We start from the raw sequence: 16,179 nt of genomic DNA, 5'->3' as shown, positions 1-16,179 counted from the left end.
TTAGAAAAATGGAATCTCACCTGAGAATCCAGCTGGGTATCCCGTCAAACGATAGGTGGTGGGTGGAGTGAGGGGGAGGGAAGGGTCTGATGGAGCAGCAGCTAAGAATGAGGGGGAAGGGAGGATTCAGTTGGAGCTGAAGAAGCTGCCAGGCCAAGGAGGAGCAGGCTGAAAAGAGCTAGAAGGTGGTGACAGGGGTGGAATTGAAGAGATCCAGGGAGAAGAAGTGATCAGGGAGAGCAGCTAATAAGATAAAGGTTTGCTTGGTGTGTCTCTGTATGAAATCATGTTGTAGTTTATATGTTCGATTTCTTAGTTCAAAATATTTGAGAAAATTTGAAACTTTTGGATCCAAGTGGCACCAGCACACCAACGATGGTATGAAAGGAATTGCAAGCAGTTTGATTACAATGCACTTCCATCAATACTCCTCAGCAATTCACAGCCTTTCTTTGCACCACCACAAAAAAGAGTAAAAAACCAGCCAAATCCAATAAAACCCAACTAAAAACATGAAGTTAATCTCATTCTCATACAGTTGCCTTCACCAAAGCCACAAACAGTACTCACTGCTGTATTACCATCAATCCCCCCAGACTGACTGTAACTCACAGAAAAGAAGATTCATGGGAGATGTACAAGACCTCCACAAATACTTTAAGCTAGTTTGTAACATCAGCTGTGCAACACAGTATCACATATGATGTCAACATGAAACAAGGAAGAACAGAATGAAAGGGCAATCCAGTCAAGCCCTTACCTAAGCTAAAAGCTCATACAGTACTCCATTCAAACGCCACAAAGTTAGCACTCTGCTTTACTAAGCTATTGGATTTCATCCCAAACACAGGGAATCCAGGCAAAAATATGTCAAGAACTTCAAATCATCATTATGTCTCTACTTCTGATTAGGTAAAATGAAATAAAAGTATCTGTGTTTCCACTATATTCTACACACATTTAAGAAAAATTCCAAACTGAAAATTAAAATTTACTTGCTACAGTGTGATTAGAATTTTTAGTTTTCTAAACTAGAGCCTCTTCTCACTTTGATTTTACAGAAAAAAAACTGGTTTTAAGTGGTATCTTAAAGCACATACAAAACTTTAGGAGTTAGAGACAAAGCCTGACTTGACTGGGGTTGAAACACAGCAAAGGTTTCTTTCAGCAAAGAAACAGACACCGTTGACTTCAATGCAAACTTGTCAATTAAGTATCTTTGCATTTCAATAAGAATTCAACATAGCAAATATCTGCAATTATTTCAGAACAGATACTTAGTTTTAGAAAGGGATAGCACAAAAGCAATTTTCCCCTCTACTAAATGTCTGAAAGCAGTCCACTGCCTGATATCTGTCTCTTCTACTGAATGATCTACTTCCTTCCTTTGCTTTTATTTGTTCCAAAAGATCATCAGTGGGGGGGAAAGAAACCTCAATTCCCCTCAGACAGCAAATTTACAGATTGACAGAGTAACTTTTTCTAGGGCTTAGAAAGCACTTTAAGCACTTTCAGGAGTTTCTAAACAAAAATGAAGCAACAGAATCAAAACATATAGCACCTATTACTACACTTCATAATGAATTACAGAATTGATTCTAGAAATGTAGTTGTAGTTTGCAGGTAAGTTCAAACACTATGGAATTAAGAGCTGACACTTCTCTGCCTTTCAACATATCTTCAGACCCGCTAATGTGATTCTGGCAACATCCTAAAATTAATAAAAGACACAGAAAGAAGTAGAAACTGAGATATGCTCACAATCTGATCTAGAAAGTAATGTTACACTGACATTCTACTAAAAGAAGGCAAATCACACATTATATACATACCCCATTAGATGCCTTTTTCTTTGCTTTCCATTCATCTAGCTGAGCCTTTGTCTTTGCATCAACTTTGACCAGCAGCTTCTTCTCTCCAATCTGGAGGTCATGGAGTAGTCTCAGTGCTCGTAGGGTAGAATCTGGCTCTTTGTACTCACAAAATCCAAAGGCTGAAATTGATGATTGAAATGAGAAGTAAACACATTAAAGCTCTGCAGGTAATTTACTTTGTTTAAAAATGTGTTTTAAATCAATAGACTTGAAATGCAGGAACCTGTTTTTAAAAAGCCAGGAGTACACATCATAAAAAACTCTAAGTGCACTCCACTCACTGAACTCATCTGTGATATAATAAACTGTCCAATAAATAAGATGGAACCAGTACACACACTGTAGATGTTCTATCCCTGGAAACTTCCATGGTCAGGTTGGACGGGGCTCTGAACAACCTGATCTAGCTGAAGATGCTCCTGCTCTTCAAAGGGTGTTGGACTAGATGAACTTTACAAGGTCCCTTCCAACTCAAACTACTCTATGATTGTGTTTGTAAAGCTTCTGACTTATCTGTCTTAACTAAGAAATTCAGTCTATATGATGACATCTCAGGTGGATTTGCAATTGTCTGATGATCAAGGACATCAATCAACAGCTCTTGCTAAACTAGAGGGAAGGGTTTCAAACTTTCAAATATTTCAAACTAGGTTCCTCACAACATAAATGTGTTAAATGAGAAAAACATTTTTGACAGCAAAATAAAAAAGTGTAAGACATAAAAAAGCTGAAGGAACTGAACTTCATCCTTAAAAAGAAAAAAACCCCACAAACCTAGCAAGATACAAAAACACAGCAAAAAAAAAAGTAACCAAAATTGTTTCCTGCAGTTGCTTTGGAAAGGTCACAAAAATTAAATCAGTGCAACTTGACAACAGGAAAGGTAAATTTTACATCAGGAAAACCTCCTTCACAGAGAAGAACAATACATACTATTGGAAATTACTTGTAAAAGTGTTAGAATAGTATCTTCCTTTGGGGGTGAAGTCCAAACTGACAAAGCTTTCTCAGGAATAGTCTATAAAATCATTCCATTTCAGAAAAGAAAGGTAAGCAAACTAGGCTCCCAAGACCTTTTTCCATTTGACCACTCTCAATTATATTATTTGATTCTCAATTACAGAAAATACTAGCCCTTTACTAGAAAGCATTTCGCAGCTATCATACTACAGCATCTCAAAATGTAAAATGGTTAAGAACAGCAACGTGTCACGATATTAAAATGCTGCCAGCTAATAAAAACAAGCATATATCTAGAGATTTTGAAAAGCATGAACAGTTACCTTGAAGTTTTCCAGATGCCCCTTGCACTCTCTTCCAACTCAAAACCAAACCACATTTCTGCAATTAAGACAAGTATTATTAACTATTATATTCAAAACATTATAAAAATGTAACCACTTTTTGCAAAATGTTATAAAAATTAAAACGGTAAATTCTACTAAAAATAAAATGCATCTATATTCAAAGACATCTACAATGGAAAAAACTGTACTCTCCATTACTGGATTCAGGCATAGTGGGCTGCTATCCCAGTGAGTGGGAATAGCTCTGCTTTAAGTTTCAATACATTGCTTGTGGGTCCTTTATTCATCAGCCAGGGATGAAATTTAACCAGCAGTCCACTGTACTTACTGCTAGAAGCTGCCGTATGAGCATGTCCGAGGCCTTCTCTGAAATGTTGCCTACAAAAACAGTAGTAGTGGGACCGCAGTTTTCATCATTTTCTTTGTTCTTTAAGCCAGGATGGTCTTTTCTGACTCCCAAATGTTTTCCAACCATAGACACTGTGGTAGGAACTAACACCTGTAAAGAGGAAGAGAAGTTGTAAAATAAGCATTGGACTGGTTTGGGTTTTTATTTAAATCAATAAGTCATGAGACTTGGGGATGTACACTTATTTCAAATTTGAATTTTCATACAAACCTCATTTAGGCTTATGGAGTAAGACACCAATAAGCAGTTCAGGCTTTAATACTGTCTACAACACAAAAAAAGATGGCCATTTTCTGGCAAAGGAAGATAACAAAAGACAACTGAACACAGCCACTGGAGGTGTTAAGGTGAACATACAGTAACATTAGGTATTATTTCTCCTACATATAACAAGCTTGCAACGTTTGAGTCACTGGAAGTTGAATTACCTTACCTAATAGTGTAAAAACCAAGCTGTGAATAGAAAAGTAACTCTGGCTCAAAGGCTTCAATGGACACATGATCTTAAAGCTTCCACACAGTGAATAAACACTACTGCTTTATTTAATAAGCACACACCACAAAGCCTCTTTAGGTTAAGGAGCAAATATCTACAAATTAACTCTACAAAGATAGGCAGGATCATCTGCTCCATTTTGCTACATTCCTTTCACCTAAGCTTCAACAGTTTCTTCTCACACCTTTCTATAAGTATCACTTACTAAAAGTTATTTTAATCACAAAACTGAGAAATAAATTTGTTTCAGTATCTCTGTCTTAAACACACTGGTTACCATGAACATATCCTCCAGTAGGAGATAATACAAGCTGTCAAAAAATTCTGTATTTTGGGGAGATTTCACTTCTGCAAAAATCGCACAAATGGTAACTCACCTTGAAATCAAGAAGTAACTTTTATATTTTAAAGCACACTTTTTTCCACCCAAAAATCATAAACCTCCCTTCTAACTTGAAATTTGTAAGACAGACAAAGAAACCTTTCATTTGCTTTTCCACAGATGGATATTTCATCTATTCCTTTTCCTGCAACATGGAGACAGCAAGCTTATCTGTAAGCTTGTCAAATCACACGTTTTTGGACAACCCAGCAGTGCTCTGTGATAGCCTTATAAACCTGGATGAGGTAATGCCTCCAGGGTACTATGTCAGGGCTAAACCTCCAGAGTAAGAGACCTGGAATCTCCCTGATCTAACTGTACTGCACAGGAAGAGCACACATGATCCAAAGACAAAACCTTTCACTGTATTCTGTTCACTGTATTTTGAGAGAAGTATGTCTTCTTGCAAGAGCAATAATTGTTTCACCTCTGCAGCTGGTGGCTCCAGACATTACTTCAAACTTTGTCTCGGTCAGAAATTAGCATAACATTTGCATTATAGTTGCATTTAAAATTAAGCATTCTCTTCCATAGTAGAATTTTGACAGAATACAGTGAAACAAAAACACTGTTGACATATACTAAGTTTTACTCTCAGTTTTATTTGGCTATAATCTCATCCCTATTGTAATACTTACAGTTGGAGCAGGAGCCATGATGCCCATTGGTACAGGAATCATAGGGGTCCCTGAAAAAGACAATACATTAATATTAGTCTGCCCTGTTGAGAACTGATGAATACAAATGGAATCACTGCAGACATTTGCAAACTAGACAGCGATTTTGGTCAATAAGAATTTCACAGTACTGATTACCAGTAATTCCTCAAGCATTCCACTGAAGTACGTATAACATACTATAGTCACTCCTGGTATTACCATTTCAACTTTGTCACACACAAATCTATTTTCAGAGCATATTCAAGTCACAATATTGTACTAGAAGACAGGGGGGTGAAAAATGAGGCAGGGAATTCCTGAGAGCAAAGGCAGATGATGCCCTATAGATGATCTCGTTCCCAGCTTACACAACTCCCACAGCACAATGGTTTTTGCACATGGCTTTAGGGTTGAGGTCCTGTAGAGAATGGCACCAGGCTTCATGTCACTATTTATGGAATAGCTTAATAAAGGCAGCATAAAAAACCACTATTGAGAAGCTGCTAAATACTTCACTTGGCAGTCTCCAACACCTAATTTAGAGCAATACAGAAGTTAAATAATAGTAATTAATTCATAATAAATAATATCTTAATATTTAATCAAATGAAACCACATAATACCTCTTTTACACTACCAAATTCACTGGCAGCTTTAAACACTTTCATGAGCCAATATTTGATCATAAGAAAGGCTCTTTATCTTTACAGGCCAACTACTAGAAGTTAAATATATTAAGTGAATGGATTTCATCAGAACTACTTGTTGGTCAGCAGACATACTGAGACTTGAGAACAGTAAGGTCAATCTCATGTTCTTCACAGGGATCCTATTATCTCCTTTTCTTTTTTTCATTCTACAAACTTCCATTGTTTTTTCTCTCTCAATCCTTCCCTTACTGTTGTATTCAGAAAATCCTAAACAAACTTCTGCAACCTACTGCCCCACAACTTGTTCCCCCACTTTCTCTAGTGTTTAGTCTTAAAACACTTCTCCTCAGACACCTTTTCCAGTTTTTTCCTCATCCACTCTGGTTTTACTTTATTTATGTTTTTATTTTCTCCAGCTCTCAATTCTCTTCCTCAGTCCATATTAAGGTCATTCTATCTCTTATTCCTCCAAATCATCCAGACAATCAAAACTGTATTGCTCTCCCATGTTCTCCATTTCAATACACCACAGCATCTCACAGGCTGTAGCAACTACTCCCAACCAACACTGGTTGCACAGCCCTATAATTAATATATTTATCACAATGGCTTTTAAAGTTACAATTCAGCAAACACACTTGTGTTATCACTGATAATTCTATGAAACTATCTGCCCAATGTTCAGCAGAAGCCACAAAAATCCACTGAAATAACTGGCATCATCAGGAAACATAATGACCACAAAGGCATCATTTAGCTGCTACACAAAAGCTTGGTGCACCTAGGGTTTTGACTAAGGCCTACAGACCTGGTCTCTGCAGCCCAAGGCTGCCCAGCCTCAGAGAACAACACCCACATGACTTCACTGGTGAAGCAGCTGCTTCACTAGGAAAGGCTGCACGCTCTGAGACTTTGCAAGTGTGGAGGTTTGCAGGCCATGGGACGTGGCTGACGTGTACAGAACCACTGCACTCAACTCGCCTGACTCCCACATCACAACTGGGGCAGGAGGGAGACACTGAGTAGGCAGCGAGTTTAAAGACAGACTTAAGACTAAGAGAATAGCACTTTTCACAGCAGTTAATGAACTTTTCAAATTCGGTTTAAGAGGTGACAGAGATGAAGAGAGTAAAAAATTCCAAAATGTTCATAAGTGACAGGTCCAGAAAAAGACAAAGAACAACCAGATCTAAGATCCCTAACACTACCTGTGTATGAAGCAACAGACTCAGAAAGCAGACAGGGATACAGGGCCACCCTAAGTACTGCCTTCTAGTCCCACTGCCCACACAATGCATCAGCCTATATGGACTGAAGGTCGGATCTACTACAGCATTTCCAGCACGCAAAATGGGGTTTTTTACACCTTAGTGGTATCCAGTAATCTTCAGAGATTTATCAGAATCACCTCCTTATCAAATCTTCCACATTAATATTGGGAAATGCTAGAACTTCCTGTTTTTAGCAACTGTATTTTCAAGCAAAGCAAACCACCTTTCCTAACTTCATTATAACGGAAACAAACTACTCCAGCTGAAACTCTTCAAAAAATTACAGGCTGAGGTAACTAAAACAAGAATTTTTGACCAAACAGCAAGCTAAAGATAATATTGTAAATTGCTAAAATTGTGATGTTACATAGGGACTAAATTCAGAGCAGATTTCATAAAATCTCTGTAGTATTTTAGCTCTACTGATGTGCTTATACTAAGAAGTGAGATCCATACCCTCTACAAGTCAAAAATATGTGGTCTACATAGGCAAGCAAATCACGTTTCTCTTATGCAGACAAAAGTTTTATTCTCACCCAATACCAGCCTTCTCCACTCTACATACTATGCAGACACTAAAATGAGACTATTTAAACACAACAAGAGAACAAAAGGATCTTTGTCACATATGCTAAAAAGCAAAATGTTCACAGCCAAAAATTATAACAGGCATTTCAAAATATATTTCAGAAAGATTTTTTTTAAGTATCTGGTGTTTTATACACTAGTATACACAAACTGGAGCTAGAAAAAATAAGAGGTATGATTTTAAAATTCAAACTGAAATTTTTGATGGCAGGATGCTATCTAAGCAACTCTGTCTTTATCAGAAATAGGTAACATCTTATGGTTCTCAAGAAAAATGTTTAGAAAAATTAATGCAAGTGAAGATTAACCTGATAAACGATGTGCAAAAAACTTTTTGTAGTTCAACCATCTGTTTTTTGAATGCCTATATCATCTGTAAAACAATCCTGTATAACACAGTTTAAGACAATATAGACAAGACAGGAGTTATTTTCTGCAGCTCTTGTGATGAATTCTGAAGAGGTAATTTTCTGATGCTTTCCCCTCTCCCACTTGCTCTATGGTTTCCAACCTCAAGTCATCATTATGTATACTCACAATGTACAGAAAGCATATTGCTCCAGACCAACAAGCTAAAATCTCAACTCAAAAAACAGAGGTTGATCTTACAGATTAACAAAGATAAAAGGTAGGAATAATTTTGGGAAGATCTGAAGAAACTATAAGACTAACTGTAAATTTGCAAGATGTTTGGACGAAAGAATATAAGAAGCAAAACAAAAGAAAGTGGGACACTAAAATGGAGAAAAACAACTCAACAAGTTGGACCTTCTCTAAAAGTTACTCCTCTATTTTCACATTACACGTACTCAGCACACCCAAGAGTTTCCAAAGGCTATTACAATGGATTACTGTCAAAACAGTGGCTTTGGAACACCTAACATGAACAGAAATCACCACTCAGCTTCAGTCTTGAATAAAGGCTCAAGAAAAGGCCAGTATTTCATTTCTGGTCAAAAGTAAACAATTTGGTACACCAAAGGGGCTTGCTCACACAAGCATGATCAGTGGGAAAACTAGAAACTTGACTGCAATGTACACCAATGAGAGTTACCGAGATATATTATTTACTAAAGTTAATGGCTTTTAAAGGAATTCAGAATTATATAAAGAAATTTAATTCTACAATATTTCCACATATTAACATAACTTACCAGGAGGTACAGGTGGAGGAAAACCAGGAAACTGTGGAGGTGGGATCCCAGGGGGAAGTGTTGGGATTCCCATAGGAGGGCGATTCAAATGAGGTGGAAAAGACATTCTTGCAGTCACAATCTGTAAAAAAGACAGAAAATGAAATTGTATTAGTCCGTTCCCAAAATGTGAATTACAAAAGCACTGAAGTGGTAAATGTCCATAATTATTTAAAATTTTTATATGGACATTCAACTACAAACTAAACCTAATTTTTCAACTTTTTTTTTCCCCCAGCTATTCATTATGTTAGAGACGTAGTAGAAGTCTTCTTTCTCAATTAAAAACAGCACTTCTAAGGAAGTGTTTCAGAATGAAGTGAAAAACAAAGCTATATCTAACTCCTCAAACCAATGAAGAACATTTAACAGTTTGTACCAGTTTCTTTAAAATAAAGCTATCTTTGCAGTATTAGAAAGCAAAACTGATCGTGTAACACATTTTCAATAAAGCAAGTAGTTCTGTTGTACAAGAAGTGATCACACACAATACAACTGTAGAACAAGACACCAGAAAGAACTGGGACGTTGCAATGCTCAGCATTAACAGGAGTTGTATTTAGGATAACACTGGGGAGATTTTCAAATCCCAGCAGAGAGAGAGTTAAAAGCTTGAAAGAGGGTTCTGTGATCTATTTTTAACTTCCCAGTCCTCAAATCTCCTAGAACACAACTTGGATATCAGCCCATGAGCTGAGTGTCAACATGCTCCTATAGAGAGTAAAGATAATTTCAAACACTATTTTCTATTCAGATTATTATTTCACATGCATATTACTGACCCTGAAACAGAGACCACCCAGTCATAAAACACTCAAGATACAAAAAATAGTGTATACATAACTTAATACAACTAAGGCATGCATTCTTGCTTCTAGCACTATTTCAGTAACCTTACACAGTCAAATCTTCACAGAAGGCTGGCCCTCAGTTCTAAAAAAAACCAAAACTGGTCACAATATTACTGCTGAGCATATACCTACATTCACACCGCAGTGAGGAAGCACTGGAGAAGCTCACACACAGTGGATCATGTGGCTGTGAATCACGAAGGCACAGTACCACAAGTGACAAGAACCCAGTAAGCTGTCAGCAGAAACAGCTGCGTTTCTCATTGGGCTCTACCGACTGCCTTACAACCTCCAGAGTCAGATCTGCACTGCAACTGCTTTCCAAACAGGCAACCGTGAGTCAAAACTGATGCAAGGCTGTCTAGAGAAACAGTTATGATAAGCAAAATCTTGATACATACAACAGAAGTGTGGATTGTAACATGCTTTCTTCAAGCCAGGAACACAATGGCACTGAACACACAAGGAATGGAAAACAAGTTTTCCTCAGAGAGATGTACCTTCCAGACTTGTTCGAGAGCAAGCCATTAGTCTTAAATACTAGAAGTAAAAGGCAGTATCAGTACTCTACCATAACAGCAGGTACATCTGAAAAATGTAAAAAATTCTAATAACAGAACCACATAGAAAAACTTTATTCCTTCAGACTCTGGAAACAACTATGAGAGATAAACATATACAGCAGACTGGAAAGGATGAAAGAGAAACCCAGATGTATTTGGTAATACCTTCTAACACCAGAACTTAGTTATTCTGGTCTAAGAACACATATATAACTCTATCACATAATTAATGCAAGGAAACATTTACACATACATCAATTACACGAGGTATGTGATGAGGGCATTCATTGACCCCTAAGGGCATTTATCAATACCTCACCAGGCAAAACAATGAACACTCCTGTGACACAAAGTCTAAGATGACAGAAGAAATAAGAGAGCAAATGCTAACATTTTTCCAACAGTTTTAAGCAATCTAACAAACATAAAACCTCCTCTCCCTTTTAAAATCCATATGCCTAAGAACACATTTCCTTTCTGCAATTCCTGAATTTTTAAAACTGTATAGGAAAAAAAACCCAGCAAATATGTATGCCATTTTATTTTTAAAACAGTTTTATTTATATTTATAACAGCTTATTGTCTCCTCAGACTACGTGTACATCAGCTGACATTCATCTAGAATCTGGAACGTGTATGGTGTGGAAGGGAACAGAACTCCCTTATCTGCCCAGGTATCACTACTTGAAACTTTTAGACACACAAAAAAAATAGCCAACAGAAAACCCACGAAATTAAGATCTTTAAGGCCCCTCAGTTCTTACCTACATTTCAAGCTGATAAACAACTGGATAAAATTCAAAGCTGTCTTGGGGTAGATGGTGCAAACAATAAGATACTGGGTCTGAAATGGTTCTAAACAGGCTACAACAGAGTTGCACCACCAGAGGTCCACCCGAGGTTAATGTGTGGTCTGTAAAACATCTAAGAATAACTGGGGAAGTAATTTTCCAGGCTGCCTGTAGGTGCAATCCCTTCTCTCGCTCTGATAAGCACTTTATCTGAGCCATCATTTTGGAGATACCAACAAAAAAAGCCTGGGGACTAAGAAGTGAATCAATTCTTTTAATTCAAAGATGCTGAAACATACCATAGCCAGTGGATGTTAAATATGCACAGAGAAGGAACTGTTTCGTTGGGGTTTTTCATAATTTAAATTAAAAAACCAAAGATTTAGCAGTCAACAAAGTTACTGTTGCTGCATAAAAGGAGAAAGGCAGTAAGAAGAGAACACACAGTGTCTTTTAATCTTTCAGGCAGATGATGTGGAACACACTGTGTTATACACTGTGCTTCACCAGTCCATTTCAAAGCACTTCCTTCTTTCTCCCCCCACTCCGCATATTTGTACAATTATTTTCACAGCAGTTAGAAAGCTGCCCTGTTACTGACTTAATTCTTACATGGACCAACCTTAGCAACTCTGCTGCCTGTGGCATTTTAGATCAAAACTAGAACTAAGGAAAGCCTTGGTCTCTTTCCCACTACTCTGCGTAACTGCTAATGTGAAAGCAGCAGAGAGAACAGTTTAATTCTGCTTCCATTATGAAAGCTGTGAGGATGAGATACCTGAAACTGCTCAGTGGAGAAGTGAGAGATCTGGATAAGGGAGGAAGATGCATCCAAGATGCTACAATGAAGGAAACTTCATTGTACAACACATTATTTTCTGTCAGGAGCTAGAGAACACACCAAAAATGTAGATCCTCTTCCAACAGTCAGAGGGGCTCTGCATCAAATTTCTAAGCAACTACAAATCAAAGGTTAGCTATGAAAATTTAGGAGATGCTAAGCTGGATCTATGTAGAATACACCTGCAGATGTGTCAGGAACAGTACCTTGAACTTCTCTGCAGACTGTCCTCCTACCTCGCCAGTACAGTTCAGTGATCAATTTCTGATACGTTTATCGTGATCTTTGGAATGTACACGGGGATCTTCCAACTTCCCCAATTTATTCAAATGTCTAAGTAAGAAACTAAACAGTCCTGACATATTTTTAAAACTGACTTATGGAAGTATAGCCTCTAGTGAAACTGAATGTAAGCAGCGTTCTTGACAGCGGCAGTTTAACTAGCAGCTCTCTAAGCAAGAGTTTAACTTGTGTGAATGTTACAGTGGTCACAAAAATACAGGAAGAAGAAAAGCAGTGATCAATTGGCCTGATACCACTCAAAATACTGAAAAACCAATATTTTTCCCTCCCAAAATGATGGATTTATGTCACATCTCAGACTCAAAGTGCAGTCAGTTTAGGCTGTGTCTGTGCCAGCAAGCAATACAATAGGAACAAGTCCATGAAACAAAACTAATGGGAGTTAAGACTAATGTCTACACTACATGTTTTGGGGAGGCCCACCCCACTAAAATGCCAGTTTGTACGTACAAGTGCATTTTTGAATATATTTTCATCCAAAAGGAATTCAGCTTATCCACTGGAATAGCACAAACCAATACGAAATAAACTTCCTAAGTGATGATGAGACTTCCTTCAAGAGCACACCCTTGATCCAAGTGAACACAGTAACGTAGGTGAACACTTTACTAGCCTTGGGCCATTTCTCTAAGCTGCAGATTAATTACATAATGGATGGCAAAACACCTAAGTTTACTCTATGAAGACCCAGCTCAAAAACAGCCTGAGCTACTAAGGGAAGTGCTACACAAACACAGCTATAATATTCCAGGTTCAACTTTGGCCCACAAGGAACTCAGCTGCTTTCTACACTGCACTTCTGACTGAAGTCCTGGTGGAATCAAGCAACATGCAGAGCAAGCTGCACCAATCTCCTGAAACTTGGAGAGAGTACAGAGATATACCCATAGGTTCTAAGGTTTGGTAAAATCCATTGAGACTACTTAATCCTGTCATGGTGAGATCCCTGCTGGGATGGAGCTCTGTCCACTAGGAGTGTGTTGGCTCTGATTTACAGCTAAGCAAATGCAGAGAGCTCGCCTCAGGGCTGGAATCAAGTGTCTGAGTTCACACAGAACTCAAAACTACCACAAAACATGGATCACCATCACCCAGACACTGCTGCCCTGTTCTTCTTTATCATCTCTGACTCCTAGAAGTCCCAGTAAGAGTGGACTGATGTTGTACTGGTCCGGCTGCATTGTTAATGCAATAATTTCTTTTTAAATCATAGTATTCTTTTAACCTTCTGTTTTACTGACCCCATTTGTGTAAACAGGGGTGAAGAGATATGCCATAAGCAGAACATAAACTCAATTTAAATTGCTGGTAATGAATGTATTTTAAATTGACAATTCCATCATCTAGTCAGGGCAGTGTCAATTCTACCAGTGTTACAGGATTTATATTAGTATCTCTGTTTACATTACAGAAACTTTATGGGCAAAAGCTTTGTTTATTTAGAAACTTGCAAAACATCTTAACCAATTTCAAAGCACTGCAGTTCCCCATGAAGCAACCAGTTACAATACTTACTACTGTTACACCAAACAAAGTTAAAACTGACTGCAAAACCCCTCAAGTCTTCATGCACAAATAAACTTCACCTGTTTTAGGAATACATACATGAGGTGTCACATCAACAGTGACAGTATGGCTGATCTAGTTTGATTTAATTTTATCTGATTTTAATTTCCTTTCAGTATTTTCCCAAAAGACTTGTTCTGCACCACAGAAAGTCTGTACCCTTAGTCTAGACTAAGTTGCACAAAACAGCTGTGCAGACTGAAGAAAACCTATGCAACAAACCCATTTGTTAAAGTCTGTACTATCACACAGGTTTGTGCATTGGTCTCCACACAATGGATGGATATTTAAGTCATTCCATTATAAAAGCAATCTCCTAGTTTGTCACCCAACAAAGTTGCTGTTTATATTATTACTTGTCATCAAAAAAGCTCCCTAAAAGAAAAATCTTCTATTCCAAGCCAGCTGCTTTCCTCAGTGAAAATGACTGCTTTCTCAGACCCCTACAGTTTCCTCCAAAATGTCCTGCAAGCAAAGCAAGATTTAAATGTTAAACACAACAGACATGGGGAGAGATAAAATACATTATAGATTTCCTAAGCTAAGAACAAAAACACCCATATTTGCCCTAGCTTGTTTTTCAGAGGTGATCTAGAAAGAGTTTAGTAACTGCTGTGGAACAGTTGCATCCCACACTGTTATTATGAAGCAACACAAAAAGCAACGTGTTTATCTCAACCAAAGGCTCAGCCCAAAAGCCCTTTACGTAGGGGTCCATTAAGTGTGTAATCAGAAATTTAAGATATTTAATTTAATTCCTAATTCTGTGCCTCTGCATCCATATAAAGCCCTGGCTGGTGAAGTGGCTTTCCATTCTAACTTGCCCATTGACTTTTCCCAAAACAGAAACGTGGCTGTGGCATTACAACACTTACATGAACGAGCACTCAGAGGCAGAGAAACAAGAAAACACAAAGCACTCTGATCAATGCCAATCCTTCACAGGTAAAGTAAGAAACTCTCCTATCCTTCCTTTTAATTTGCTCTGAACTCACCCCATAAACGCTGATGCAATACCTGAAGTAATGCTTTCCTGCCACACACAAAAAAAGGACTAAAATTCAGTGTGTGTGTATTTTAGTCTGAATGGGCAAAGAAATACAAAACTTTTAAGAGCTCACTTTCTCTAAGGCCGTTAACGACCAAAAAAAAAAAAAAATAAAAAAAATCAAACCATTAGCTGTGTTCAGGATATTCCCTGTGTTGAAACAAAAAAACTCTCCTTCAGGCAAACAAAGGTCTTTTTCTTCAACGGAAAAAGACATCATAAGAAAGACATGCCGTGTGCACATCGCAACGGCTCCTGACACGGATGAATCACCCTCGATTATTTTACGCACGACCTGCTAACACGTGTTTTAAGATGACCACGCCAACCCACAGTAAGGACAATAACTTCCTTGTCGCAATATATCGCGTTTCCTAGCGTGATCGGTTTCCCCGCCGTGCAAAAGTAAAAACCGCACGCACAGCGCCAGGCGGGCGGGCCCGGGCAGCAGCGGGGGCCGCCAGCAAAGCCCCGCGCAGCTCCTCGCTCCTGGTCCCGGCCGTGCGACGGGCTCCGCTCGCCTCCCGCGGGGCCGCTCCCCAACCTCCTGCGGGGGCCGGCGGAATGGACTCCCCCGCGCCCCGGCGGGAGAGGAAGCGAACGGGCCCCGCGAGCGGCGCCCCGAGGCCGCTCGCCCGTTCCACGCCCCGTCCAGGCCCGAGCCGCCTCCGCAGCGAGCGCCCGCCGCGGCCCAGCGGCCTCGGCCCGGTCCCGGCCGCGCCTCCGCCCAGCGGGCGGCCGGGGCGCCGCCGCCGCGCGCCCTCCCTCCCTGTTCCCCCCGCAGCCCCTCGGTTCTCACCCCTCGGCTGCGGAGCGGGGCGGGGATGGCGCCGGGGAGCGCTGGGCCGGCTGAGGCCCCGCTAGGCCGCGAACACACCGCGCCGAGCCGCCGCCGCCGCGCCGCGCGGGGTCATGTGACCGCCTCTTCCGCCAGCGGCCCGGCGTGCACCGCGCCGCGCCGCCACAGAGGCGGCCGTGCCAGAGCGCCCCCGCTCGCGCGCGGGCAGTAGCGCGGCCGACCATAGAGCGGCGGCGGGCAGAGGGGCCGGGGGCAGCCAAGGCGCATGCGCGCCGCCGTGACCCGGCTCGCCGCTCCGCCATGGCGAGGTCAAGCGCCGCCCGTCGGGGCTGGAGGCCCTGGAAAGGCTCCGGCTGTGGGTGGCACGGAGCCTGGCCCGTGTGTCAGCCGTCATGGCCCCCTCAGGCAGACACTTGGGCCTCGTGAGCTGCGAGCCGCCCGTGGCGGCGGTCGGGGCGGGCTGTACCGCCGGCAGGGAATCCCCTCCCTCCACCTGCCCGCATTGTTTGGGATGCAGCCCAGGACACAGCTGGCTTTCATGGAAGGTTCATGTGCTGTAAAAGACCGAAGGATTTACACAGCAAAAAG

At 40.3% G+C, this 16,179-nt stretch overlaps 1 protein-coding gene across 2 annotated transcripts in view; it reads right to left on the bottom strand.

The window, feature by feature from the left end:
* The window catches only part of RBM25 (RNA binding motif protein 25), a 32,909-nt gene extending 17,165 nt beyond the window's left edge, over positions 1-15,744 (bottom strand). For both annotated transcript variants that reach the window (XM_064424457.1, XM_064424458.1), the window contains exons 1-6: positions 15,592-15,744; positions 8,791-8,911; positions 5,107-5,156; positions 3,510-3,680; positions 3,158-3,215; positions 1,833-1,993 (exon numbers count right to left, since the gene is read on the bottom strand). In XM_064424457.1, coding sequence (XP_064280527.1) covers positions 1,833-1,993; positions 3,158-3,215; positions 3,510-3,680; positions 5,107-5,156; positions 8,791-8,896 — 546 coding nt within the window. In that variant the 5' untranslated portion in view covers positions 8,897-8,911; positions 15,592-15,744. The remainder of the gene's footprint in view (positions 1-1,832; positions 1,994-3,157; positions 3,216-3,509; positions 3,681-5,106; positions 5,157-8,790; positions 8,912-15,591) is intronic.
* Between the last annotated feature and the right edge of the window lie 435 nt (positions 15,745-16,179).

The sequence above is a fragment of the Passer domesticus genome, chromosome 6, assembly GCF_036417665.1.
Source record: "Passer domesticus isolate bPasDom1 chromosome 6, bPasDom1.hap1, whole genome shotgun sequence".
Classification (NCBI taxonomy): Eukaryota; Metazoa; Chordata; class Aves; order Passeriformes; family Passeridae; genus Passer; species Passer domesticus.
This window is presented reverse-complemented; position numbering and strand designations above follow the sequence as displayed.